This window comes from Sminthopsis crassicaudata, chromosome 1 (genome assembly GCF_048593235.1).
Source record: "Sminthopsis crassicaudata isolate SCR6 chromosome 1, ASM4859323v1, whole genome shotgun sequence".
Classification (NCBI taxonomy): Eukaryota; Metazoa; Chordata; class Mammalia; order Dasyuromorphia; family Dasyuridae; genus Sminthopsis; species Sminthopsis crassicaudata.
Window position 1 is genome coordinate 93,223,690 of NC_133617.1, and position 26,859 is coordinate 93,250,548.

General features: G+C 33.5%; 1 protein-coding gene across 1 annotated transcript in view; it reads right to left on the reverse strand.

Moving 5' to 3' along the window:
* Positions 1–24,810: 24,810 nt before the first annotated feature.
* The window catches only part of KHDRBS3 (KH RNA binding domain containing, signal transduction associated 3), a 259,539-nt gene continuing 257,490 nt past the window's right edge, over positions 24,811–26,859 (reverse strand). Inside the window, 1 exon segment of the mRNA XM_074264910.1 lies at positions 24,811–25,419. Within this exon segment, the coding sequence (XP_074121011.1) occupies positions 25,328–25,419 (92 nt within the window). The 3' untranslated portion in view covers positions 24,811–25,327.

Genomic DNA, 26,859 nt, shown 5'->3' on the forward strand with positions numbered 1-26,859 from the left:
GTGAGACTTATGTGATTTCTTGTCTCTTGCTCCATCCAGATTCATCTTCAGTTATCTGGTTCTATATGTGACCCCTGGAGCCAGATGGCTTGGAGGAGAAAGTGAGACTGAGGACTTTGCTCTGCCTTTCCTGTCAAACCCAATTCACTTGCATATAACTGTATCATTTCCCTGGTATTCTGGTTTCTTTGAGAATAAACAACATAGTAAGTCTAGGGAAAGAGTCGGAAAGGCAGGGGAAAAGTAGCCAGGAAATAGGTCATCCTCAAAACTTCCAAGGTCCCACACTGCTGAGTCACTCACTAATGAATGGGTCAATGCTTGGTAAGTATGTCCTAGAAAGGTTTATTTTTCAGGTATAGATTAATATGGATGGCTTCCAAGATTCTGTGGGCTAGGTCTTTTGTTGTTATATTATGTTGCAGAATAGGAATTAGGAGCTAGGTTGGTAACTTCCCAGCAGCTGAGCTGGAATGTAAACCAGGTTCTGACTTCAAATCCAGTGTTTTCCAATATATCAAGTATATGGGGGATGGAACTCAACTTCATTTCCAACAGTTAAGTATTGCTATTCAGTTCAACATTTTCCTGAACCTTAAAGTCATTGCTGCTCATTAATATTCTGAGCAGAATCTAGGAAAGGTCTTTATCTCTCCTGTTGTTATGAAAATATGATGCAGATCAGTGGCCTGTGTTAAAATTCTGGAAAACCTCTAAAAAGATTTCTTTGTGCTGGCCAATGGAGATCAGCAGAGAATTGTACACTTGAAAGCTATCCTGGAGATCACATTATCCCACCTGTATATTGCAAATTAATCCCTTTTACAATTTGTGCGTGACATTTTCCAGTGATGATCTGGGGATGAATTTATTCATCCCCAGAAGAGACCGACCCATTGTTGAATAGTAGGTAGGCTAAGGTAGACGTAGTCATCAAACTAGTCAGGCCAGATTTCACTTAAGTCTCCCTTCTTATCTTGCTCTTCTAATTCGTTGCCTTTGTTTCTGGAATCCTATTTGGATTCATCAGCTTCTATCTCCACACTTCAATCAAGGCTCAACCCAGAAGTTGTCTCCTCCATGAATTCTTTCTTAATACCTTCTCCCAACACACTAGTGTTTGTTTATTTTTCCAAATTTTTTTCTTAACATTGTCCCCAAGACTCATTTTGTACTTATCTTGCTTGTCCTATTTGTGTACTTATCCAGCCTTTATTACATTAAATGCCTTAAGTACATAAATATGAGGAGTTTCTCTGTCACTAGTACCATGTACAATTGTGTTAGATAATTTTTCATAAACATTTGAATAATGAAGTTTTTCTCATGTTGTTGAAATTTATGTTCATGTAATTTCCACTTACTGCTCCTACTTCTGCCCAGTCTCACCAGCAGAGTAACTTTGGATTTTATCATTTATACTTCAACTATAAAATAAGGATAATAATCTTTGTCGCATGTGCCTCAGTTGTGAAGATCAAATGTGATTATAGTTGTGTAAGCAAAATATGCTCTGTAATGTAAACTATTCTTCTTCCTCTTCATGGCACTATTTTGTCAATACTCCCAGATGTTCACGCAAAATAATTACTTTTTGTTTCACTACTTGGGTAGCAAAGCAGCAGATTTTAAACCTAGAGTGAATGATAGTTTAACCCAGACATATATATCTTTTTTTAATATAAACAGAATATATATATATATATATTAGAGAGACAGAATATTCTTTAACTCTGTAGCAACCCCACTTCTGATAATGCCAAATTGAAGGACTCACATTGCCAGTGTTATACCACTACTTCTTTTATTACCACCTGTCCTTAGCTTTACTATTCAAAAGCAAAATGAAATTTCAAACAGTTGGTGCTGAACTTCCAGCTCTGAAGAGGGAAGAATTATATAATGTAACTGTTACATTTGAAGCAAAGGCTGGAATTATCTTAATCTATAGTGAGGAAACCGAAGCAAATGGAACTTGTGAGTTTCTCAGGGTCACACAGCTGTAAGGTGTCTGAAGCTGGATTTGAACTTGGCCCAGCACTCTATCCATTGCCACACCTGTTGTCTCTGATACATAAAGCACTTATGGAATACTTAAGGTAGTTGAGAAATCTGATCCATTATGAATTGAGATATAGTTAATAATGCTATTGGTAAGAGACACCAGTAGAATCACAAAATTTCAAGATTAAACTTTAACCCTTGAATTAAGCAAACTATGGTACAAAAGTCATACTTCAGTAATTCAAAGTTCAGGTTTCTTTGTTTTCATTCATGTGACCACTCTATTCACTGATGAAGTTTCCAACACTTCTAACACTAGTTTCCTGACTTCTTGTGGCCAGTGCCTGAGTAATAAACTCCTGCCTTGAACTGGCCCACAAGATACAAAATTCACATTACACAAATAAACAGATAATTATTAGATGAATAGAATCCGAATTGAAGCTAATAGATCATTTTCAGCATAATAAGATTTATCTGAATTTGGAACAGATGGATTTTTCCCCAAATATATTTTAATTATATCTATCACAAAATTTATTATGTAGGCAATTCTTGGCTTTCACCAATCAAGGAAGTCTTTTGGATAAAACTGAATTCATGAAGTACAAGAGCAGAGAACTATTTGTTTCAGGCCACATCATAAGAGGATAAGAACAAACTAAAACCATCAGAAATTATTTCTGTGTTTAACATAATTCCCTAAAACAGGATATGGTAGAAATATGTGAATGCCTCTAGGAAATATTGTGTTAGAGGTATAAAAGTGTCGTTTTAACAATGCATATAGTCTATCTTGAAATTCCAAGATTGGAAAACATGTTGTGTGAGTTTCTATCCAAAGAAATAAAACACAGCCTCTAGGGGCTTATTAAGTTAAAGCCACAATGCACTGGGAAACATTGAAAAGAGAATGGCAGTACAATATGGTCCATGGGGATTATGACCTTTGTATTCTACAACAAATTATAGAAAGGAATGAAAATCAGGTTTCTACAATTTCTGCCAGTAATTCTTGCTTCAGGCACAAGAGTTACAATTAACCTTTCACATGACAGAATCATTTTAGCCAAATGTTGTCATATTTATTGGTCCATAACATAGATGGATAAATCATTTTTGGAAATGAAGAAAAAACTTTGACTTCATACAGTAGTTTGTGTCTCAGATATGGTCATAATTGGGGCAAAACACAGAAGAGGAAAACAGGAATCATTTTTTGTTTGTTTAATGTAGTTTAGATAGACACACTTTTTAAATTACCAAACTGTTAAAACAAGGGCTTTTGTAACAGCCATTCTAAATAGGAACCATATAATTTTATAAATTGCTTAACAAAATAGAAAGACCCCAACAATAGAAGTTGTAGAGCTCCAAAACGAATTTCATTACTGCTTAGGCACTCTGGTGGCTTGAGTACTTGTAAACAGTCCATAATGAGGAAGAAGTCTCTGGAAGAGAAAAAAAGGTAAAAAAAAAAATTGTATGTATCTGGAAATGAATAATTCCTATGAAACCTCTGGGATTGGCTGGTGACTGAGAAAAGAACACGGTAATTAAAAAGATTAAATAGATTTAGGTGAATTTATGGAAAATACAAAAACAAAACAAAACAAAACAAAACAACAACAACAACAACAAAAAACAAAACCCACCATGGTTAATTGTTTAAATGCACACAAAATAAAAATATTTACTTTTAACAAAAACAAATTCATGCTTATGCAATTAGTCAGAAACTGAAAGATTATTTAATGGGAAATTTAAAGGGTTGATTACAAAGGAAATTTACAAATCCAAAATGGTAACAAGTTTTCTTTGCCCATGGCACATCTATTATCAAAATACAGTTAGTCCCTAGCCATGTAATTCTTGGGATTTTTCTAAACATTTAGGGTTTCATGTCATTCAAACTGTCTTTTTTGGATAAGTTTCCTTAAGAGAGAACTGATTTGATAGGGAGGAGATCCTGTCCAGAGGATGGATGGCATTATTCCCGGGGCCTCTTCCGGCTAAGATTCTATGAGTCTCTACTAACAAGTAGCTAACAAGTAGCATAGTGCGCTCCGGGCATTTAAAGATACATGAAAATGAGAATAAAACAGCAAAGCTGCACTGCTGCTCTCATGAGAGCCTATACCCTAATTAGTTAAATAGTCAAAATTCAATTTTAGTTAAATGAGTTCCTATAGAATGGCATTCCAGACATTGTGGGGGATCCAAAGAGGAAGAGAGTATTTTTAAAAATGAAATCTGCAATAAAATGGAATTAAAGGGTTCAGAGCTGAAATGAAATTCAGAAAACACGTAACTCAATCTCTTCAGTTTGAAGAGGAGGAGGAGTGAGTTAGGGGGATAAGAAGGATACGCGGGAGATGGCTCGGGGACCATGAGTCACAGCAATAAAGGTACCCCGGAGGCTAAAGGAAGGAAAAGCTGAGGTGGGGGCCGTGCTATCTCGTCCTCCCCAGGCCTCCGAGGGAGGCTCATCTCTGTGTCCAGCGTTCTCTTGGGGCTTTCCTCCGCCTTCCGGCACGTTTCTTTCACTCGGACTCCTTAAACACTTAGGGCCTGCCCGGGGTGGGCGGAGAAGGGAGGCCCCGGGCGGCCGCAGAGCGGGAAGCGCAAGGTTCCAGTCCTGCCTCTGACACTACTGGCAGCCTGAGAGGCGCCGAGCTGAAGGGTCGTGCACAAGAGTATCAGCAGCCGGGTCCTGCCCCCATTACTTGCCCAGGAGGCCGGCCAGCCGCGTCCACAGAGGAAAGGGCTCTGCCCGCAGCTCCCGCTCTCCCGCTCGGCCCGAGCGCAGACAGACAGACAGACAGGAGCGAGAGCCCAAGGGGCACTAATCTAAGTCTCGGAAAAGCGGTCTCCTGCCAGAGGGAGGGGGGGGGGGGGAGAGCTCCCGGGGCGGCTCTGCCGCTGCACAGGCCCGAGGCTAACGCCGGCCACAGGCAGAACGTCCTCCGTGAAGCGGACGAGGCTTTACCAGGTGCTCCCTGTACCAGCGGCCGGGCTAAGGCCCGAAGTGTGAGACCAGGCTGGGCAGGCAGGCGGGCGGGGCGGAGGCGAGCCCCTTCAGCGGCGCCCAGCCTTGGCTGCCGCGCACTTCAGGGAGAACGTTTTGGTTAGTAAGGCGGAGGACCGCGAGCAGAGACGGCCCCACGCAGGAAGACCCGTCTGGAGGCGAGGACCTGAACTAGGGACCTTCAAGAAGAGAGAGGGGGTTGAAGAGAAACCGAGGGCCTGGAATCAAACGGGATGTGCCAACTGACTGGCTCTGGGAAGAGAGAAGGGAAGAGGAAAAGGGAACTCTGAGGAGGTTGCTGATCTGGAATCGGTGGTTCCCTAAAACATTAAGATTGACATTTAGAGGACAAATTTTAGAAGCAGCTACAGGGTACAGGACTATATTCAGGATGTCCTGAGTTCAAATTTAACCTCAAATACTTAGTAGCTGCCTCTGTCTGCCACAGTTTGCTCCCCTATAAAACAGGGTCAATAATAATAGCAGCTACCTTGTGCGGTTATGTAAGGATCAAATAAGATGATATCTGTAAATCACTTTGTAAACTTAAAATGCTACATAAATGACAGCTATTAATTAAGCTTTTCCATCCTTCTTGACTGAGTAACTTAGCAGATGCTTAGTAAGTGGCTGCTGAATGAAGTGGCTGCTTTCTGAAACAATTAAGTCTGATTGAAAAAGCAAAGTTGAAATTTTATTTAATTTTCAGGGACAACCACCACTTTTCAGAATTCAAGAATACAGATGCTGCTAGTGAATTTTTCCTTCTGTAGGGCCAATTAAGGGCCTTGAGAGCTTTATTTTTTTCCTTTTTACATCCGTTCCTTTGCAGGAGTACAAGTACTTGGATATTTAGCATTCGTTGAGAAGTCAGATACATTGACACATATACTACAATGCATCATTCTAGTAAGGTACACATTTATTTTTCATGTCTAGAAAATAATGACTTTTAAGAATCAAGTTTTCTAAATACTTCAATCTATTCCTTAATATTCTAATGCAAATTAATTCAATAATAATATATGAACTAAATGCAAATTGATATAATAATAATATACTAATATACTTAATTAGGCTTAAGTTACCTAGAAGATTACATTTCACTTTCAAATTTCAAAATTTAAGCAACCACATAGCAAAAAGGGACATATTTTTAACTTGCTTAGATTTTTACCTTGTATGGGAACAGATGCTCTAATTTTACCTCCTTTTCTAAACTTCATATTTGAAGTTCAATTAAACAAACTAACAAAAAACTAACTTTTGTAAGCCTCACTTAAAAGTCTGAGAAACAGTATCATCAATTTATGTTAATTACTGAAAAAAGCATAAGGCCAAGTATTTAAAAGTTGCTAAAATTTTTATAACAATAATCTTTCCTAGGACACAGATTTATTTTTTTTTCAACTGATTCATTTCAGAAACTCATTTTTAAAAACTCACAACCTCTTTTAATAAATGATGAAAATATTTTCTACCCTTTGTATTGGTGATAAACGCATTGTTAAGGGGAAAAATCTGTTGTGATTATATGTGATGATGAAATAAGTCTGGTATTCAGTTTTCAATAGTGGCTGTTATGGGGGGAGAGGGAGATGAGACAAGGTTTAAGGAAAATTACTATCCTGAGGCTTATATTTTGTAATAAACAACATGAGCCTGTCTGAAATGTTTTGAATTTTGGCTTAACTTTTTTTTTTTTTTTTGCATGGACAGGGCGTCCTCAAGGATTTTTGTTCTGATGCTTTATCACGTCATGAATATGACCCTTAGTTCTCAAAGTGTTAGCATAACATCTCAAAGCCTTCAAATACCTCAAACCAAAGTGAAAAGACTTCAAAAATATTATTCCAGGAACAGACTGAGGCACCTTTTCAAGATTAAATCCAATTAGGTGCAGAAAGGCTCATTTATTAGTAAAACATCAGTTAGGGATAAATTCTTTGGCCAAGGTAACCCATAAAAGAAAAAAAAAAATCATCAGTGTCCTCAGCCTTATGTAGGCCCCTTCTACTTCCAGTTTCAAAAGTGGCAAAAAGTTCTATAAATCACAAGGGCTTTAGAATCATCTACAATCAATAACTTTGCTATTTATACTCTTAATGTGAGATCTTTGTCTAATGGTCAACAAGCATACATTCTACTGGAGGAAAAGATTTTCATCAATTTTTACATTTTACTCTAAGTAAAACTAGAAGAAGGAAATTGAAGATAAGTGGACTTTTCCTTTTTGTAGAGGAAAATAAAGGAGATGGTGGAATTGGCTTGTATAATACATGCAAGGCAGGTCTAAATATCATTTTGTGAAACAATTGATCATCTTATAGTGCCAATAGTTTTTGCAAACTATTTTGAAAATAAAGCAATCATAGTTTAGGCAATCTGTTGCAGAGAATGGAGGTAATGACTTTTCTTGAAGAACTTGTTTTGATCCTTCAAAGAAAATAAAAAGATATACTCTGATATTCAATGATTCCAATGGAAAGGCTGAGTATAGATGGAAAGGGAAAATATGTTGAAAAAAATGCCATTCAGGAATAAAGAATGAAAAATTACTTAAGTTTTATAACCTGACTACAAACCTCAAGTGGAAAAACCATGTGTACTTTAAGAAATAAAAAGCCCTCTTCATATTAAGAAGTAAATAATTCCTCTCAGCCTCTTGGCTTCTCTGGTTTATTTCCAATTTCAGATAAAATCCTATCTTCTGTAAGAAGCTTTCATGAGTCTTCCTTAATGCTAATGGCTTTTCTTGAGAATATCTCCAAGTATATATCTTCTAGTTACCTGCATGTTTTCTCTCCAACTAGATTTTTTACTTTCTTTCAAGTGCCTTGAATTAGAGGAAGTATTTAATAAATTTTCACTGACTCTATTTGACAAAAAAATACAACTGTTTAAATTACAACAGACAGGAAAAAATTGATGTGGGCATCGTTTCTGAATCACACTTTTACATCATTAGGCTGATAGAACAAAGATAAAAAATAATACAAAACAAAAAGAAAAAAAAGTTATGCCATGAAGTTAAAATAATCAATTCTAAGTATTTTAAAAAGTTGTCAGAAGAAAATGTGAAGTGACTGTGTACTTAAGGACATCAACAATAATTATGTCAATTTCACATATAAATTCAACTAAAATAAATCCATTGCTATAATAAGACGAGAGCTCTAGACTCTAGTTGCTATGCAAGGAGATAGCATCCAAAGGTAACATAAGTTTTAAAATAAATTCTTTTAAAAATTCTAATAGCTGATTGAAAATTACTAGAAATACTACATCAAAAAATGAGAAACAATTAAAGAAACCCTCAGTGAGTTATCCAACCGAGCAGTCACCCTGAGACCACTAATGTATATAATTCAAAGGAAAGTCATAAAATGATAAAAGATGAAAGTGATCAGTAAAGACTTTTAACAACAAACCCTTTTCACCACGAAGGTCACTGGAGTCACAACATTGGGAACTTAATATCACAAACTTTTATTTAAAATACGGCATATCTTTGGATACACTTGTAGAGGGAAGAAATGTTGCTGAAGAAAACAGATGAAAATGGAGGAACTAGATCATGTCTACTACACAGAAGAAGCTGGTGGAGGCAATACAGTTTTGAAGGCATTGAGGAATTTTCAAAGTCTGAAAGGAGAGTAAGATTTAAAAGACATTTTTTAAAAGTCTCAGACTTCAATCCAAAAAAAAAATATCCAAATAAGCATCAATAAGTAATGATTCATTAGCCTACTTTCCCATCTCCAAATTTTTATTAGAATACTCTATACATGCTCAGGAAGCCCCTAGATGAAAATATTAGAAGTAACATAAGGTTTCACAGTAACACATCAGTTGATCATGTCTTTACTCTGACCCAATTGCATAAAAAGATATAGAAAATATATAACTACCCACAATGATTATCTTTTGCTGACTATAAAATATTTGTTAGCACAAAGTACCATTTCTTACACACCAGGTATTTCATGCATATGTCAAAATTATAAAGGATCCTTTGAAAGACTGACAACAGAGAAAATCCCATATAATGGTCCTCTATTATATCAAACGAAGCAAAAAACAAAACAAACAAAAAAAAAACAGAAATAAATATGTCCAAAAAAGTTATTTTTCAATTTTGAAAAGATCTAGTGAATCCAAATTTAAGAGGGATAGTGAGGTCTAGTTTTGTACAGGACATTACGCTACTTTCATCAAACTGGAGGATTGCCAAGTTTTCTAAATGAGATATATAATCACACAAAACAGTTTGGACTAACTATCCTCACAGGAAATATATGCAAATAGATGATGAGTTGTACCCTGAATTGGACAGAAAGAAGACAGAGGGGTAAGCAGCAAAGTTTTTTTTTTTTTTTCTTTTTTTTTAATGACACCCTGTTTCTCCGTGAAACAAAGGCCCATCTGTTTAATTAACAATATTCTTGATGATATTGTAGGGCTATGAATAATACAGCACTTCAGTCTCCAAGGAATTTTTAAGTTAAAGATTACTCCAAGGACAATGAAGAGGCATGTTGTGAGAATAAACAGACTCAAATAAATAAAAATCTACAAATTACAAAGGAAAAAAAAAAACAAAAAGAATGTTATTAAAGACATAGGTAAGTGAAAAAGGTGAGTTGTTCATGTAGTAGACAAGGAGTGGATAGCCTGATTGCTTCAATGTTATCCTTATCATGTTGAGGAAATTTAATTAAGATCCTCAGTATGTGAGTAGCCCTTATGAAAATCTCTGAAGAGAAATAAGAGCATCTACCTCACAGGGTTATTGTGAGGATCAAATGAGGTATGTAAAATGCTTGTAAATTTTATAATGATTATAGATACACACACATAATATAGTCTATATATTATGAACTACATAGTTTATATATATATATATATATATATATATATATATATATATATATATATATATATATATATATATATATATATATATATATATATATCACATAAGTTTAACTAAGTACATATATATGAACCATTATCATCATCATTATTATCAATTAAGTAATAAGATAAATAGGCAAGAATGGGCTATAATCTGAACTTTTGGAGTGACTACTGATATCAAAGAATCATAGAATTTAAGGCTTAGAAGGGACTCAGAAGCTTTGGTAGATTGCACAAAAGCAACCCTCACTGTAGTGTACTTAACAAATGATCATCCTTCACATGAAGATTTCTAGTGATGGGAAACTCACACACTCTGTGGACAGCCCATTATATTACTGAAAGATCTAATAATTAGGGAACACTTTTTCTGACATCAAATTAATTTTTCTCTGACATCACCCACTGCTCCCAATTATGCCATTTGGGGAAAATTTTAAATCTAATTCCTCTTTCATATGGAAATCTTTTAAAAACATAAGCAAACTTATTGTGTTCCCTGAATATTCTGTTCTCTGGGTTGAATATAATTCCCTTTAGCTGAAGCTGATTGGACATGGGACCCAACGCTTTTTATCATTCTTATTTCCCTCTTTTAGACATCTTCATCTTGCTGATGGCCTTCTTAAACTGTGGTGGCTACAATTGAACACAATAAACTAAATGTGATCTGAGTAGGGTATAGTACAAGGAATTTATCATCTCTTTATTCCTGGAAACTATGCCTCTTAATATAATCCAAGATCACTTTAGTTTTCTTGATTGTCATATCACATGATTGATTAATTGTAAATTTGTAGGTTTAAATCCCATGTCCTTTAGTTGTGAGGTTTATTTTTAGAACCCAAGAGTAGTCTTTTATCCTTATTGAATTTCATCTTAAATTCAACCCAATATTCTAATATATATCTAGATAATTTTAGATTCTAACTCTACCATCTAGTTAATTAATTCTACCTCCCATCTTGGTTACAATTGCAATTTTGGTGAGCATGCTATCAGTAGCTTTATTCAAGTAAAAATGTCAAATGATTAGTACAAGGTAAAGTACATCCATCAGGAATATTTCCCTAGAATTTGATGGCCATATTAATATTGAACCACTAAGACTTTTTGAATCAACCTAATTGTAGTATTTGTTAATATACACCTTTTCATTTCTTCCAAAAGAACTGTATGAATCGTTTCATGAAATGCTTTGCTAAGTAAGACCTAGGTAAAATATCCATAACATTCCTTTTAATAGTTTGGTAGACTTGAGAAAAAAGAAACTAGGGTAATTTGGCATGATTTTTTACAACTGTTGATTCTTCTAATACTTGCTTTCCTAGATATCCAGTAACTACATCTTTAGTGACCTACTTGAATTTTTTTCCATGACTGAATTCAAGCTTACAGGTCAATAATATAAGATATTATTTTAGATATATTTTTCTTCATTTTTTGGATAATGGGTAACAGTTGCTCTTTTCCTGTCTTGTAGTAACTCTCATTTCTCAGGATATTCAGATATTATTATCATTTTTTTTGACTAATTAAGAATGTAGTTCACAACTGGGCAGGAGACTTCCAAAGATAAACCGCTTTCCAAAAATACTTATTGTATACAGAAAATATATATTTTTGCTGGGTTCACAACTGGTAAATTACTGGCTTTGGGAAGAACTTTTTGTTTTGGAGATGGTTCAGAAAATTCCTAATGTTAGTCCATTGTATATCTCAAGAGTTTAAGACAAAGAGCAATCTTTTAGTAGGCCTCACTCAAAATCTGGAGTAAAACAATGCAAAATATAGAGTCAGAAGTGACTCTTATTTTATACTGAAATGGACACTAATTTTTTAATGCAGTTACTTTTATAAAAAAAGAAATTAGTGCCTTTTTCCTTTTGATATATTGTCATATATCAACCTGTATGAGTATACAAACATAGCCACAAATGTATGCATGCATACACACACATCATTAAGTCGGTATGTGTATATCCATGTGTATATTTTAGCTCCTCTACTAGATTATTAGCTTCTTAAATCAAGGAATGTTGTTTTGCATGAACACTTAAATATAAAGGTCTTTAAAGTCAAGCAAGAGTTACAGATGAAGATCCTTAGTAGATATTTTTTGCCTATTTCTTTTAAATTATATATAAAATTCTGAATACAAGTATCTGCAAAACATCACATTTTTGGTAAGACATTTATCATTTCACATGCAATTTAAACAAAAAAGAAATATGTGATGAATTTTGGTGATAAGGCTGAAGGATACCTTTTCTTTTTTAAATGAATTATTTTTTTTTCAAAAGTTCTTTACTAATAAAGAAAATAGTAGTAAAAATAATATTCAAGCCCTTCCTAGAGAGTTTTGTGTGTTTTGGGTCCCTCTATTTTGAACAGGCTGTAGACATTGTGCAGAATACATGAGAAATAACTATTTTAAAAAGGAAGCAATTAAAAAAAGGGATATAAAAAGGAGAGAAAAAGTTAAAGTTCCTGTAATCTGGTTAAAAAAAAATGCTAAAGATATCATTTCTTTGTTATCATCACTCAATCACTTGTTAATCTATGAGGTTTATTCCATTAATCTTTATGATCTAGTTAAAATTCTAGTCAGTCATTTACTAGCCTATATGCCATTCTCCCTCTTTTCTTAAGATGGTCAGTACTTGTGATTCAGTGTTCCTCTTCATTCTAAGTGCATCCCTTATGTTAGGTGTTCTTTAACATTTTTCGTCACAGAGTCCTCCTTGGTAGTCTGATGAAATCCACAGACCCTTCTGTGATTATTTGTAAACGCACAAAAAAATACACCATTACAAAGCAGGCTAGATGGTTAGTAGAAATAAAGATGTAATTTTTCCTGCAAGTTCACAGATCCCTGATATCCACAGAGGTCAAGATGTATTATATGAGGTGGGTATCCGTGAATCCTATTCTATTCTTATCTTGACTTCATTTTTCTTTACTCATCTCTGGCCACAATCCCTTCCCTTCAGTTCTGATCACTCTATGAATGGTCATTTTGAATTCTAGAAGTGGAACATAAGTCCTATCCAAGTGCCCCAATATAATTTTATCTAACTTTAGTATTAGAAATTTGTTTTTTTACATCAATCCTCAACTTAACTCTCAAACTTCTTTCCTTATTTTTTGTCCTTTGGGACCAAAAAAGAACATTCCAATCTCATCACATGATAATCTTTCATAAGCTTACGTACAACAACCATGTCCCCTGAGACTCAGTTATTTATAATTATCCTCATAAGATAGGAATTCAAGCACCTTCACCATTGTGATTGTACTCTATTGGAAGAACCCATAATTCTTTTTATCCCTCCCTTCTTTCTTTTCTTCTTTTTTTCCTCTTTCTTCCCTCTCATTCTCCCTTCCTTCTTTTTTTCCTTCCCTCCTGTTTCTTTCTCTTTTTTTCTTTCTTTCTTATCTGTTTAGGCTATGTATGTACAATCATATTAAACACAATATTTACATATTGTGTTGTGAAAGAATAAGAAAATGAAAAAAACCCTAGTAAGGAAATAAAATTTTAAAGTATAAAAAGAATGCTTCAATCTACATTCAGATTCTGTAGTTCTTTCTCTGGATGTGGATAGCATGTTCCATCCCAAGTCTTTTGGAATTGTCTTGGACCATTATATTTCTAAGAAAAAATAAATCTACAATTGATCATACAATGTTCTCCTTATTCTGGTCACTTCAGTCAGCCTCAATTTATGGAAATCTTTCCTGTTTTTTTTCTGAAATCCATCCACTTATTTCTTATAGAATAAAAGAATTCCGTTACATTCATAAAGTACAACTTGTACAGCCATTCTCCAATTGATAGACATATCCTCAATCTTCAGTTCTTTGCTACCCCAAAATGAGCTTATATTTTTGTTTCCTTTTTTAAAATAATTTCTTTTGGATAAAGACCTAGCACTGGTATTGCTGGATCAAAGGATATGCATAATTTTATAGCCCTTTGAACATAGTTCCAAATTTTCTAGAATGGTTATATAGATCAGTTCACAATTTCTTCAACAGTATATTAGTATCCCAGTTTTCTACACCCCCTTCAATATTTATCATTTTATTTGACATTGTTTTCTATAAGCTAATATGATCGGTGTGAGGTGGTACCTCAGAAGTTGCTTTAATTTGCATTTATCTAATCAATAATGATATGTAATATTTTTTCACATTACTCTAGATAGCATTATTTTCTTTATCTGAAAATTGCTGGTTCATGTCCTTTGACCCTTTTATCAATTGGGGAATGACTTATGTTCTTACAAATTTGACATAGTTCTCTATATATTTGATAAATGAGACCTTTATCAGAAATACTGGCTGAAAAATGTTTCCCAGCTTTCTGTTATTCTTACAATCTTGTTGTATTGGTTTTGTCTGTGAAGAAATGTCCTAATTTAATAGAATCAAAATTATCCATTTTTCCACTTTAAAATGTTCTCTATTTCTTGTTTGGTCATAAATTCCTCTTTTCTCCATAGATTTGACAAATTATTCTTTGATATCCTAATTTGCTTATATTATCACCTTTTACATTTAAATCATATACATATTTTGAGGATGAGGGAGACAAGGACATGTTTGTATATAGTGTGGAAAAAGAAGGCAAATCAGGAAAGATTTAATTGAAAAAGGAGCCAAGATGGTAGGACATCAAATTCTCCTCCCAAAATCTTTAAAATAATGTCTCAATATGACTTCTGTAGTGGCAGAACCAACAAAAGGAGAGGGTGAAACACTAGTCCAAAATTTAGAAGGTCAGAGCAAAAATTCTCTGACTGCAATGAGTAGAGTAATATTCAGTACAGAGAGTACCCCATCAAGTCAACAACAGGCTGGGCTTTGAACAATCAGCCCAGATGTTGGGGGGACAAACTGGTCATTGTGATCTCTGGAGTTCTCGCCTCACAGATGGTAATGGGACTGGACAACTGGTTAGAAGGAGACTCCTGGGGAAACTTTGCTGGAATTGGGTGCAGGGCTCTACTGCATTGCTCAAACAAGGATCCAGGTCACAGATCTATGGGAATGGGGATCCTGCTCATAGTTCCAAGGTGGAAAAAAGGGCTTGTAGCCATTCTCAGAGAAGAGCCCAACTCAACACCTCAGAATAATTGAAAATTTGCAGATCTCTAGAATTACCTTTGAATATAGTAATGCAAAAACAAAAACAAAACAAACAAACAAACAAAACAAAAAACATGAAGTTTCGAACAATGCCCCTTCCACCCAGGAGCAAAGTTTTTAAGTTGTTCTTAAAACACAAAATTTAAGGTCAAGTAATAGGCTAGAAAAATGAGTAAACAAACAAACAAAAAAAGAATCTGACCACAAATAATTATTACTAAAGTGACAGGAAAGATCAAAACACAAACTCATAAAAGAACAATGCCAAAATGGCGATATTCAAAGTGTTAATAAAAAATCTGAATTGGTGTTAGGCACCAAAAGAATTACTGGAAGATCTCAACAAGTATGTTAAAAATGAAATGAAAGAAGTAGAGAAAATTTTGGAAAAGAAATGACAGTGATGTATGGGAATCATGAAAAAAAATCAAGAGTTTGATAAAGGAAGCACACAAAAAATTGAAAGATATATAAAAATTCACTGAAAAAATTCCTTAATATTTAAATTGGGCAAGTGGAAGTTAATTATTCCATGAGACAACAAGAAACAACTAAACAAAAGAATGAAAAAATACATGAAATGTGAAATTTCATTGAAAAAAAATTACCAGGAAAACCTATCAAAATGAAAAAATTTAAGAATTATTGGACAACCTGAAAATTGCAATCAAAAAGAGATTAGAAATATTTTAAGACTTTATTACGGAAAAATGCCCTGTTATCTTAGAATCAGAGGGTAAAATAGAAATTGAAAGAATTCACTATCTCCTGAAAAAAATCCCCAAATAAAAACTCCTGGGATTATTATAGTCAAATTCCGTTAACGCCCAGGTCAAGGAGAAAATACGCAAAAAAAGCAGAAAGAAACAATTCAAATATTGTGAAATCAAAGTCAAGATAAAAGAGGAATTAGAGAGCAATCTGGAATTATGGCCAAAAAGTTATCAAACTGTGCATACCCTTTGATCCAGCAGTGCTACTACTGGGCTTATATCCCAAGGAAATACTAAAGAAGGGAAAGGGACCTGTATGTGCCAAAATGTTTGTAGCAGCTCTTTTTGTAGTGGCTAGAAACTGGAAAATGAGTGGATGCCCATCAATTGGAGAATGGTTGGGTAAATTATGGTATATGAAGGTTATGGAATATTATTGTTCTGTAAGAAATAACCAACAAGATGAATCAGAGAGGTTTGGAGAGACTTACATCAACTGATGCTGAGTGAAACGAGCAGAACTAGAAAATCGCTGTACACTTCAACAACAATACTATATGAGGATGTATTCTGATGGAAGTGGATATCTTCAACATAGAAAAGAGCTAATCTAATTCCAATTGATCAATGATGGACAGAATCAGCTACACTCAGAGAATGAATACTGGGAAATGGGTATAAACTGTTAGCATTTTTTGTTTTTCTCCCCAGGTTATTTTTACCTTCCTTTGCAACAACAACAACAACAAGAGAATTCGGTTCTGCACATATATATTGTACCTAGGATATACTATAACATATTTAATATGTATGGGAATGCCTGCCATCTAGGGGAGAGGGTGGAGGGAAGGAGGGGAAAAATTCGGAACAGAAGGGAGTACAAGGGATAATGTAAAAAATTACCTATGCATATGTACTGTCAAAAAATGTTATAATTATAAAATTAATTTTTAAAATGTACTTAAAAAAAGATAAAAAAGGATTTAGAAGTTGTCATCTCAGAAGAGCAGAGGGCTTGATATTTAATATCCCAGAGGGCAAAGGAGCTAAAACTATAAACAAGAATATCTACTGAGCAAAACCGAGTATAATCTTTCAGGGAAAAAATGGATATTTAATGAAATTGAGAATGTTTAAGAATTCTTGATGAAAAGACCAGACCTGAACAAAAAATGTGATCTTAAAATGCAACATATAAGAAACAAATTTAAAGGCTAGGGAAAAAGAAGGCAAGGAAAAAAAAAATCACCAAGGAATCAATGTTTAACCTGTTTACTTTATTATGTAAACTGATACTTGCAACTCCTATGTAATTTCATCATTTTTTGGAGTAGTTAGAAGTATACCTAGAGGGCATGGTTATGAGTTGAATATGTTGGGATCATAGCTCAAAAACCTAAAATTATGAGATGATAAAGGTTTGCATTTGGAGAAAGAGGAAGGAGAAGTAAAATGGGTCATATTACCTCACATAAAAGATATATGAAAGAGCTTTTATACTGGAGTACAAAATGGGATAGTGGTAGCAGGCAAAAATTAATGCTTCTTCTCATTGGAACTAGATGAAATACGAAATAATATACACATTCAGTTGGGTAGATAAATCTATCTTACTCTATAGGAAAGTAGGTGAGATGGGGAATAAGAAAAGGGGTGAGGCTCATCATAGAAGGTACAGCAGATAAAGAAGCTAAAGACAGACAGACACAGATACAAAGAGACAAAAAAGACAGAGACAGACAGAGACAAAGAGTCAGAGGATAAACAAGTGAAAAAAAAGTTAATAATTAGAAGGATAAATGTGAATGGAAAAAACTAACTCATAATGTGGAAGCAGATATTAGAGTGGCCTAAAACCAGAATATACCACCTTATGTTGTTTACAAGAAACAACTGAAGCAGAGACATACACTGAGTAAAATAAGGGGATGAAACAGAATCTGTTATGCTATTATCTATTAAAAGCAAGGGTAACAATCAGGATCTCAGATAAAGCAAAATCAAGAACAAAACAAATCAAAAGAGATGACTAAGGAAATTACTTTTTGCTAAGGCAATGAAGTAATAATAGCAATACTAAGACATATATGCAACAAATGATATAGAATCCAAGTTCTTAAAAAGTTAAATGAGTTAAAACAGGAAATAAGACCATAAAATTATAATAGTATGGGACTCCAACTTTCCCTTCTCAGAATGAAATAAACAAGAAGATAAATAGAATTTAGAAAAGTTAGATATGATACACCTCTGGAGAAAACTGAATAGGAAAGAAAGGAATATATCCTTTTCTCAGTTGTATATATTACTTAAATAAAAAATTGACCATGTTTTAGGACATTAAAAACTATACAATCAAATGCAGAAAAGCTGAAATTTTAAATACATCCTTTTCAGATAATGTTATAATAAAAATTATATTCATTATCAATAAAATGCCATGGAAAGATATAGACAAATATTAGCAAGGAGATTACAGCAATATATTACAAAGATCAAACACTATGACCAGTTAGGATTTATACCATGAATGTAAGGGTGATTCACTATTAGGAAAACTATCAGCATAATTTACCATATCAATAATAAAGCCCTCCAAATCATATGACTATCTCAAAGATGTAGAAAAAGCTTTTGGCAGGACAATTGGGACAATAATGTTAGTGGTGTTGTGAACCATTTTTGGAGAGCAATTTGCAACTAAGATCAAAAGGTTATAAAACTATTTGAAACATTTGATCCATCAAAATGACTATTGGGTCTGAACCCCAGAGATATTTAAAAATAAAGAGAAAAAGACCCATTTGTCTAAAGACATAGGCACTCCAAAGAATTAGAAATTGAAATTCCATCAAGTGGGAAATATCTGGAGACCTTGACTTATATGATTGCAATAAAACCCTATTTTGGTATAAGAAATTTCAGAAAAAAATGGGAAAGATATGAATTGATGCAAAGTGAAGTGAGCAGAATCAGGAAAACATAGTACATAGTAACAGCAATATTGTAGAGTGATTGACTGTGAGTGATTTATGTACTCTCAGCAACAAAATGATCCAAAACAATCCCAAAGGATTCATGATGAAACTGCTATCCACAACCAGAGAAAGAACAAATAAGAGAACAAATGCTAATCAAAACATATTTTTCACTTTCTTTGTTAAAGTTTTTTTTTTCCTTTGGTTCATTTCCTCTTTCACAACATGACTAATATGAAAATGTTTTCCATATATATATATATATATATATATATATATATATATATATATATATATATATATATATATATATATATATATATGTAATCTATATCAAATTGCTTACCATCTCCAAGTGGAGGGAGGAATAAATTAGAAGAAATAATTTTAAAATTGGAATTTTAAAAATGGAACATTAAAAATTGTCTTTACATGCAATATGGAAAACATTTTTTTAAAAAAAGGTCTTGACCAAACAATATTCATTTCTATTTAAAAAAAAACACACTTGGGAGTTTAGTATTGAATGGAGCTTTCTTTAAAATGTAAGTAGTATTTATCTAAAACTAGCTTAATAAACATTATCTGCAATAGGGGTAGGCTAAAAGTCTTCCCAATAAGATCCAGGTTCATAAAGCAAAGATGCCTATTATCATTATTATTATTCAATATTGTACTAGAAATGATAGACATAGCAATAAATGATTAAAAAAATGAAGCAATTAGATAGAATAGGCAATAATAAGAAAACTTAACTATCAATCTCTGCTGAGGACATAAGGGTATACTACTTAAATTGTTGAGAATCTACTACAATAATTAGTTGAAATAACTAATAACCAGCAAAGTTGGAGGATATAAAGCAAACTCACATAAATCATCATAATTTCTATATATTACCAAGAAATTCCAGCAGCAAGAGATAGTAAGAGAAATTTCATTTAAAATTACTGGATATAATATAAAATTTGGGGGAGTCTATCTGCCAAGAGAAAGCCAGAACTGTACCAACACAATTACAAAACATTTTTCACACAAGTAAAATCAGATCTAAACTGGAAAAATATTAATTGCTTGTGGGTATGCTAAACCAATAAAATAAACAAGACATTTCTATTTAAATTATTTACTCATTTAATGCCACACCAATCAAATTATCAAAGATTATTTATATAGAACTAGAAAAATAATAACAATTTATTTGGAAGAATAAAAGGTCAAGAATATCAAGGGAATTAATGAAAAACAAAACTGTGAGGGAAACTGACTTTGTCAAACTATATCTCAAACTAGTATAAAGGCATAATCATCAAAACAATCTAAAAGACATTAAGTGGAGCAGTACCATAGACAGGGCACACACTCTTGTAGTTTTCCTGATTTAGGGGTGAGCTAGATTAAGGGAGGTAGGGCTGCCTGAGGCTCAGCCTCAGTGGCTCTCACAGGCTTCATTGAAGTTCAGTAACAAGACAGAAGTCAGGGCAGGCCAAGGCCCACAATGCAGTCCACAGCCTCAGCATATTCCATGTCTGACCAGGTACTCTATGTTTTAGCCACCTTCATGGCCACCTTCTGCCCAGTCTGCCAAGAAAGGCTTCCACTGCCTAGGTAGCCATTTCCCTAACTCTTCAATAACTGGAGGCCCATCAGTTACCCTCAACATGGTTTAGCCTGTTGAGACTGTTTACCAGAGTGCGGTCACTGTGCACACTACAGCTTCCTGTAGTTCAAGGTGAGGGCTGAGAAGCAGGTAGATACTAAAAGTGGATGAGCAGCCTTTTAAAGGGCTAAGCAAGCCCTCATACCAGAGGGAGTTGGTCTCCATTATACCCCCCAAACACCCTACACAAAAAAGAGTGGGTAATGACCACAGTAACATAGTGTTAGATAAATTCCATCATACCAGCTTTTCGGGCAAGGGATATTTTGGGGATATTTGACAAACTGCTAAGAAAACTGGAAAGCAGTTTATCAGAAATTATGAATAGACTAATATCATATATCATAACAATGATAAGGTCAAAATGGGTACATGATTTAGACAAAAAAAGGTGATACCTAAGCAAATTAAGGGAGGATGGAATAGTTTAATTGTCACATCTGTGGATAAGGGAAGAATTTATGACAAGAGACAGAGAAAATTACAAAATGGGTAATTTTGATTAAATTAACGTAAGTTAAATATATATAAATAATATATAAATAAGCAAACAATATATAAATATATATATAATATATAAATATATATAAACAATATATAAATAAAAATATACATAAATAACATAAATAAACATAAATTAAATTGAACATAAAACCAAATCAGCTAAGATTAGAAGGAAAATAAAAAACTAAGGAACATAGTTTTTACAAAAAGTTTCTTATACAGGGATCTCAAAGTTGTAAAAATGAGTCACTGCAATTGATAAATCTTTGAAAGATATGAACAAGCAATTTATAGATGAAGAAATCAAGGCTATCTATAATCATGAAAAAATGCTCTAAAGCATACTAATTAGAGAAACACAAGTTAAAACAATTCAGAAGTAGCACCTCCTACCTATCAAATTAACTGATTGATAGAAAAGGAAAAATGACAAATGTTGGAAGTGGAGTGGGGAAATTGAGAGATTAATGTACAGTTGATGGAAATATAAACTGATCTAACCATTATGAAGAACGATTGTATGTCTAAAGGACTATAAAATAGTACATACACTCTATCCCTAAGAGATCATTAAAGAGGTAAAAGGACTCACAAGTGCAAAAAATATTTGTAGCAGTTCTTTTTATAGTGGCAAAAAAATTGGAAATTGAGTGGATGCCTATCAATTGTGGAATGGCTGAATAAGTTATGGTATATGAATGTAATAGAGTATTATTGTTCTGTAATAAATACTACACAGGCTGATTTCAGAAAAGCCCCAAAAGACTTACATGAACTGATGCTGAGTGAAGTGAGTAGAACCAAGGGAACATAGTACACAATAACATCAAGATGTGATAATCAATTGTGAGAGACTTAGACCTCAGAAATGTTGTGATCCAGGAGATTCCAATAGACTTGGGATGGAAAATGCCATTCTCATTCAGAAAGAAACTGAATACTGCATGAAGCATAGGATTTACCTTTTCTTTTTTGTTTGCTTTTTCTTTCATGGATTTTTCCCTTTTGGTCTACTTTTTCTTGTACAACATGACAAATATGGAAATATGTTTAAGAGGATTGTTCAGGTATAACCTATTTCATATTGTTTGCTGTCTTGGGGAGGGAGGTGAAAAAAGGAGAGAGAAAAAGTCTGCAACATGAGCTCTTAGAGAAGTGTTTGTAATGTAAACTATCTTTACATGTATTCAGGAAGATAGAACAGTATTGAGAAAAAAATAACAAATAAAGTAAATAAAGTAATTTTAAAAAATCTTGGCCAGATAACAAAGACAGTTTTTTGTTTTGCTTTGGGAGGCAATTGGGGGTTAAGTGTCTTGCCTAGAATCACAGAGCTAATATGTATTAAATGTCTGAGCTTTGATCTGAACTGAGATCCTCCTGACTCTGGAGTCAGTGCTCAATCCACTGTGTCATCCAGCTGCTCCATCATCCTGACTTTTGTCTTGTCACTGGACTTTGATGACTTAAGAGTGAGACTAAGCAACTTTGCCTCACTTACATCCACTTCCTCTGCAATTCCAGACATCACCCCATAATGACATTGATCCCTCTTTGAAGATGAAGGATAATCAACAGGATCTGTTACAATATGAAATTTCATGACTATATATGTTCTCAACAAAATCTCAGAACTGGAAATGATTTCAGTGGACTTGTATCTGAATAGGAATTCCCTGATAAATAGTCATTTAGGCTCTTTGATCAAGACGTATAGTAAGGATGAACTCACCACCTCCTAAAACATCCCATGCTATTTTGAAAGATCTTTCATTGTCAGAATACAAATGAAAGCTTTTACAAGTTGGAGTCAAGCAAAACATAGTTTCTTCAGTGGATAAAGCCCTGGGCCTGGAATCACAAAAGATCTGAGTCTATCAGTATGACAGATAGGTTACTTAATATGTCTGTGCTCAACTGTAAAACAGAATAATAGGATTTACCTTATACAATGTTGTTGTGATGATCAAATGAATTTCACAAATAATTGTGAAACATTTAGTAAAGTGCCTGGCACATATTTTCATTCTTTTTACTGCTTTTTTCCCCCCATCTCCTTGACATGACAAGTCTAATGCCTGAAGACCCTTATTTCCCTACCCTAATAACCTAAGTTCCTTCAGCCCCTATCTTATATATTTAGTTCTCATTGTCTTTGTCATTTTTCTTTAGACCCACTCCAGTTTGCCTTTTTTTTCTCCCTAATGATATTGTTGTAACTACTGTGACACTTTGTATGGATTGTATGTAGCATAAAAAACATTCTGAGTTCCCGCTGAACAAATTAACTGTATTTAATGAAATTATTTAAATTGTTCATCAATGCTATAAACTCATACCTTTAAAATGTGACTGCAATCTTTTGAAGATCAAATGCAGTAAGATATAAAGTGTTTTGAAAACTTTAAATTATTTCATACGTGTTATTTTGTAATCATTTTTAGTCTTATTAGAATTGTAAAAGCCCAACAAGGTAGTAGTTCGGTGCTCCTAAAAAGTATATGCATATGAAAGAAAATGAAATCAACATTAACAGTATGTTTCCCTTGGAGATATTTAGATATTTAATACTAAAACCTATTAAATTGTAACTGACCAAAATCAAAACATATGGAAATATATTAGGATGGATGAAACTTCCATCTAGAGATTATAATAATACTTGCTAACCCTGACTTGTTTACATTTCAGAAGCTCTCTTTCTGACCTTAGGAGTTAATTTGCCATAATCACTAGCCTTGATAATAAGAAAACATCATGGGAAATTTTCCACCCAGCTTTAGATGAGCATGAAATTATATTCATCTTCCATTAAGTGTCAAAAACATTGGGAACAAACAGATTACGTACCATTGTTTTCATCAGATTTGCGATGGGTTCTTCTTATTCCCCAAGATGGTTGGCATTTCCTGACAAAAGAAAAGACATTTTTACTTAACAGAATAAAGAAACAAAGGAAAATAAAATTTAAACATTTTGTGTTGTAAATCTACAGCAAAAAAAAAAAAAAAAAAAAGACCAACTGAATGAATAAAGGAAAAAAAAAGTCAAACAGTTGTAATTTTTAAGTACTGTCCTTAGTTACTAAAATTTATGAACAAATAATGTATTACAAATTACTAGTTATGAGGTTTTACATTTTTTTAAAAGGGAATAATCTGCCCCAATTAAATGGACTCAACTAAGGCTTTTTAGATTACTAAAACAAATTAAACTTTTTAAAATGATAATTTAGGTGATCTTCAAGCCTTTCTAAAATGGATCATAAAAGTTTCTAAGTTGTATTCTTCCTGGTTTTATTAGTTATATTAAGATAAATTAAGTGAGATTAAAATCTGATTTGATTTATTTACCTTTGAAAATGAAGACCGTTTTAAGGGTTACACATCCTCAGCCTCTGACGAAAGCGACCTCAATTAGTCAAGTCAGAATGTCTTTAATAGCTTTGTGTTTATTACTTCCAGCACGGAGCGAGGTGTTCATTAAGGTACCAAAAGTCTCATAAAAATTCCAAAGTTGCACTAGTGAAAAAATGCTCAACAAGATGAAAACTAATCACATCTTTTTCAGAAAATTCAGTAGTTATTTTAAAACCAGTTTTAAACAAGATTTGGTTTTAATATGGCACTCAGGCAGAGCAATACCATTTGGAGTCTTTAAACAGCATTTAAATCTACTGTGAATATATGCTTGTACATTTAATTTTTATACCATTTTTAAACGGTGTACAATGTTTAGTGTGACCCTTTTATGACAATCATGGTTAAAGGATGTTTTTCCCTGTTTACTACTATTTATGAAGGTTTTTTTTTTTTAATAAGAAAAAAACTGTTAGCTCACACACAAGGCTTTTCTTTCAAAAGTTTATTTAGTATCAAGCAAGAAGAGACTTTGCTTAACACTACAGAACATTTCAAGACTTGAGTTACAAAAGAATACCACATTATTTGCATTTGTAATTGGTTTCCCTTTTTACACATCTTTGCAAGAGAAAAAACTAGCATATGGTTGAAAGATAGAACTAAATTCTGTGGACAACCTTTAAAAGGAAAGGTGAGGCTTATGTTAAGAGAATGGATTAACATGTTTAGTAAACCTAATTTTTGTTTAACACTAGTTAATCAAAGGTTATTTTTTTCTTTTGATCTCCTATTTTTCATATACAGACTGGCAATAACAAAGTTCCTTGTTTTACATGTCTTTCTGCCCAGTTTGTTGTTTCAACAAAGTAGTTTAAGTTCAGTCCATCCATTCAGATTTTAAGCGCTTTGATTTATTAAAAAGGGATTGTTCATAGAAAAAAATTACTTTGAACAGTATACAGGACTGGTGGAGATTGGATATTTCACAACATCAGACAGTACAATCAGTATCTGGCGTATGGCTGGTCTCTGTAGATTCCCTTTGTTGTCCTTGATGAAGGTGTCTTATGTCTTGAATTAGCCCACTCTTCTTGTCCTAGAAAAGGTAAGATTTATCATAATTAGATCATTGCTATCGATGCTAGAATAGTTTAATATTTCAGAGTTTAACTTAGTATTTAACCAATGGATAACTGTCATCTTGAATATGTCTTTTTTTGAAGAGTAAATCTGCCCTTTAAGGCCCAATTCAAATGCTACTGCTTCTATTCAGATTGGTTCTAATGCCCCTCTTGCATAATTTTCTTTTCTGGTAAGAAACCTTCTGGTTGGTGCCTGTCTTGGATAGTTAGTGGACAGTCCTATTCTCTGTCCTCAGAGCATACTCTCTTCTCAGCCACCCTCTGCCTTTCTTCAAGGGTCAGTGCCACCATCACTATGACAACTTTCCTGTTCTCCGTGTAGTTATCCCCTTCTGTGAAGGGACATTATGGGTGTTTTTTTTTTTTTTTTGTTTTGTTTTTTTAAATTTTGTTCTGTATGATTTTTATTGAAATACATACGTGATCAGAGTAAAGGGCTTAGAAATCAAGAAGATATGAATTTAAATTCTGAATTAGACATTTACTAACTGGTATAAGCCCTGGATAAATCATTATACCTCTCTCAACATCAGGTTTTTTTTTAAGTGAAAGTAGGGATAATAACAGCATTTCATAGTGTTGTTATGTGGATGAAATGAATTAACATTTGTAAAGTTCTTGTAACCCTTAAGAACACCATAACATTGCTAACCATTATATGTGGATGTAAACACATGTGCATATATGTATGTACACATTTTTCACCTTGAGGAATATAATTTTTTTTGAAAGTGGAAAGTATTTAATTACTGTGGTCATTTTATGTAGAATACATTATGCAGTAGTATGTTGCACATACGAGTTTACTAAGGGTAGAAGGGAGAGAGAGAGGGAAGGAGGAAAGAAGGGAGGAATGCATGACAGTATGACAGTCTTTTGTATATGACTTGTACCACAGTACCAGAAGGAATTCCTAGGAGGAATAATTTTATCTTTTGATCTCTGTTAACACGCAGCATAGTGCTAAATAAATGTTTGCTTAGAAATTCCATGTCAATTTATTGCAAACAAATTTCAATGTAAATAAAATAACAGATATTAAAGCTAGAAGGGACTTTACAAGTTCATCATGTTCTGATTTGACAGATAAGGAAGGTGAAGTTCAGGATGTGGGGGGGAATTACTTCTCTGTGTATGTTTATATATATACACATATACATATATTCATCCACACATATATGTAATAGGGCCTTACAAACAGCTTTTAGACTAAGAGTTCAAATATCTTTACTACCATACTATGATGAGCCACAGCTGCAGTAACAAAAGACTTTTAAGTATTCAAAACAAAAACAAATAAACCAAAAACCACACAAAACAAAAACCACAAAAACCCCAAACCCAAACAACAACAACAATAAAACCTTTTCCAATTAATTCTATAGCTATACTCT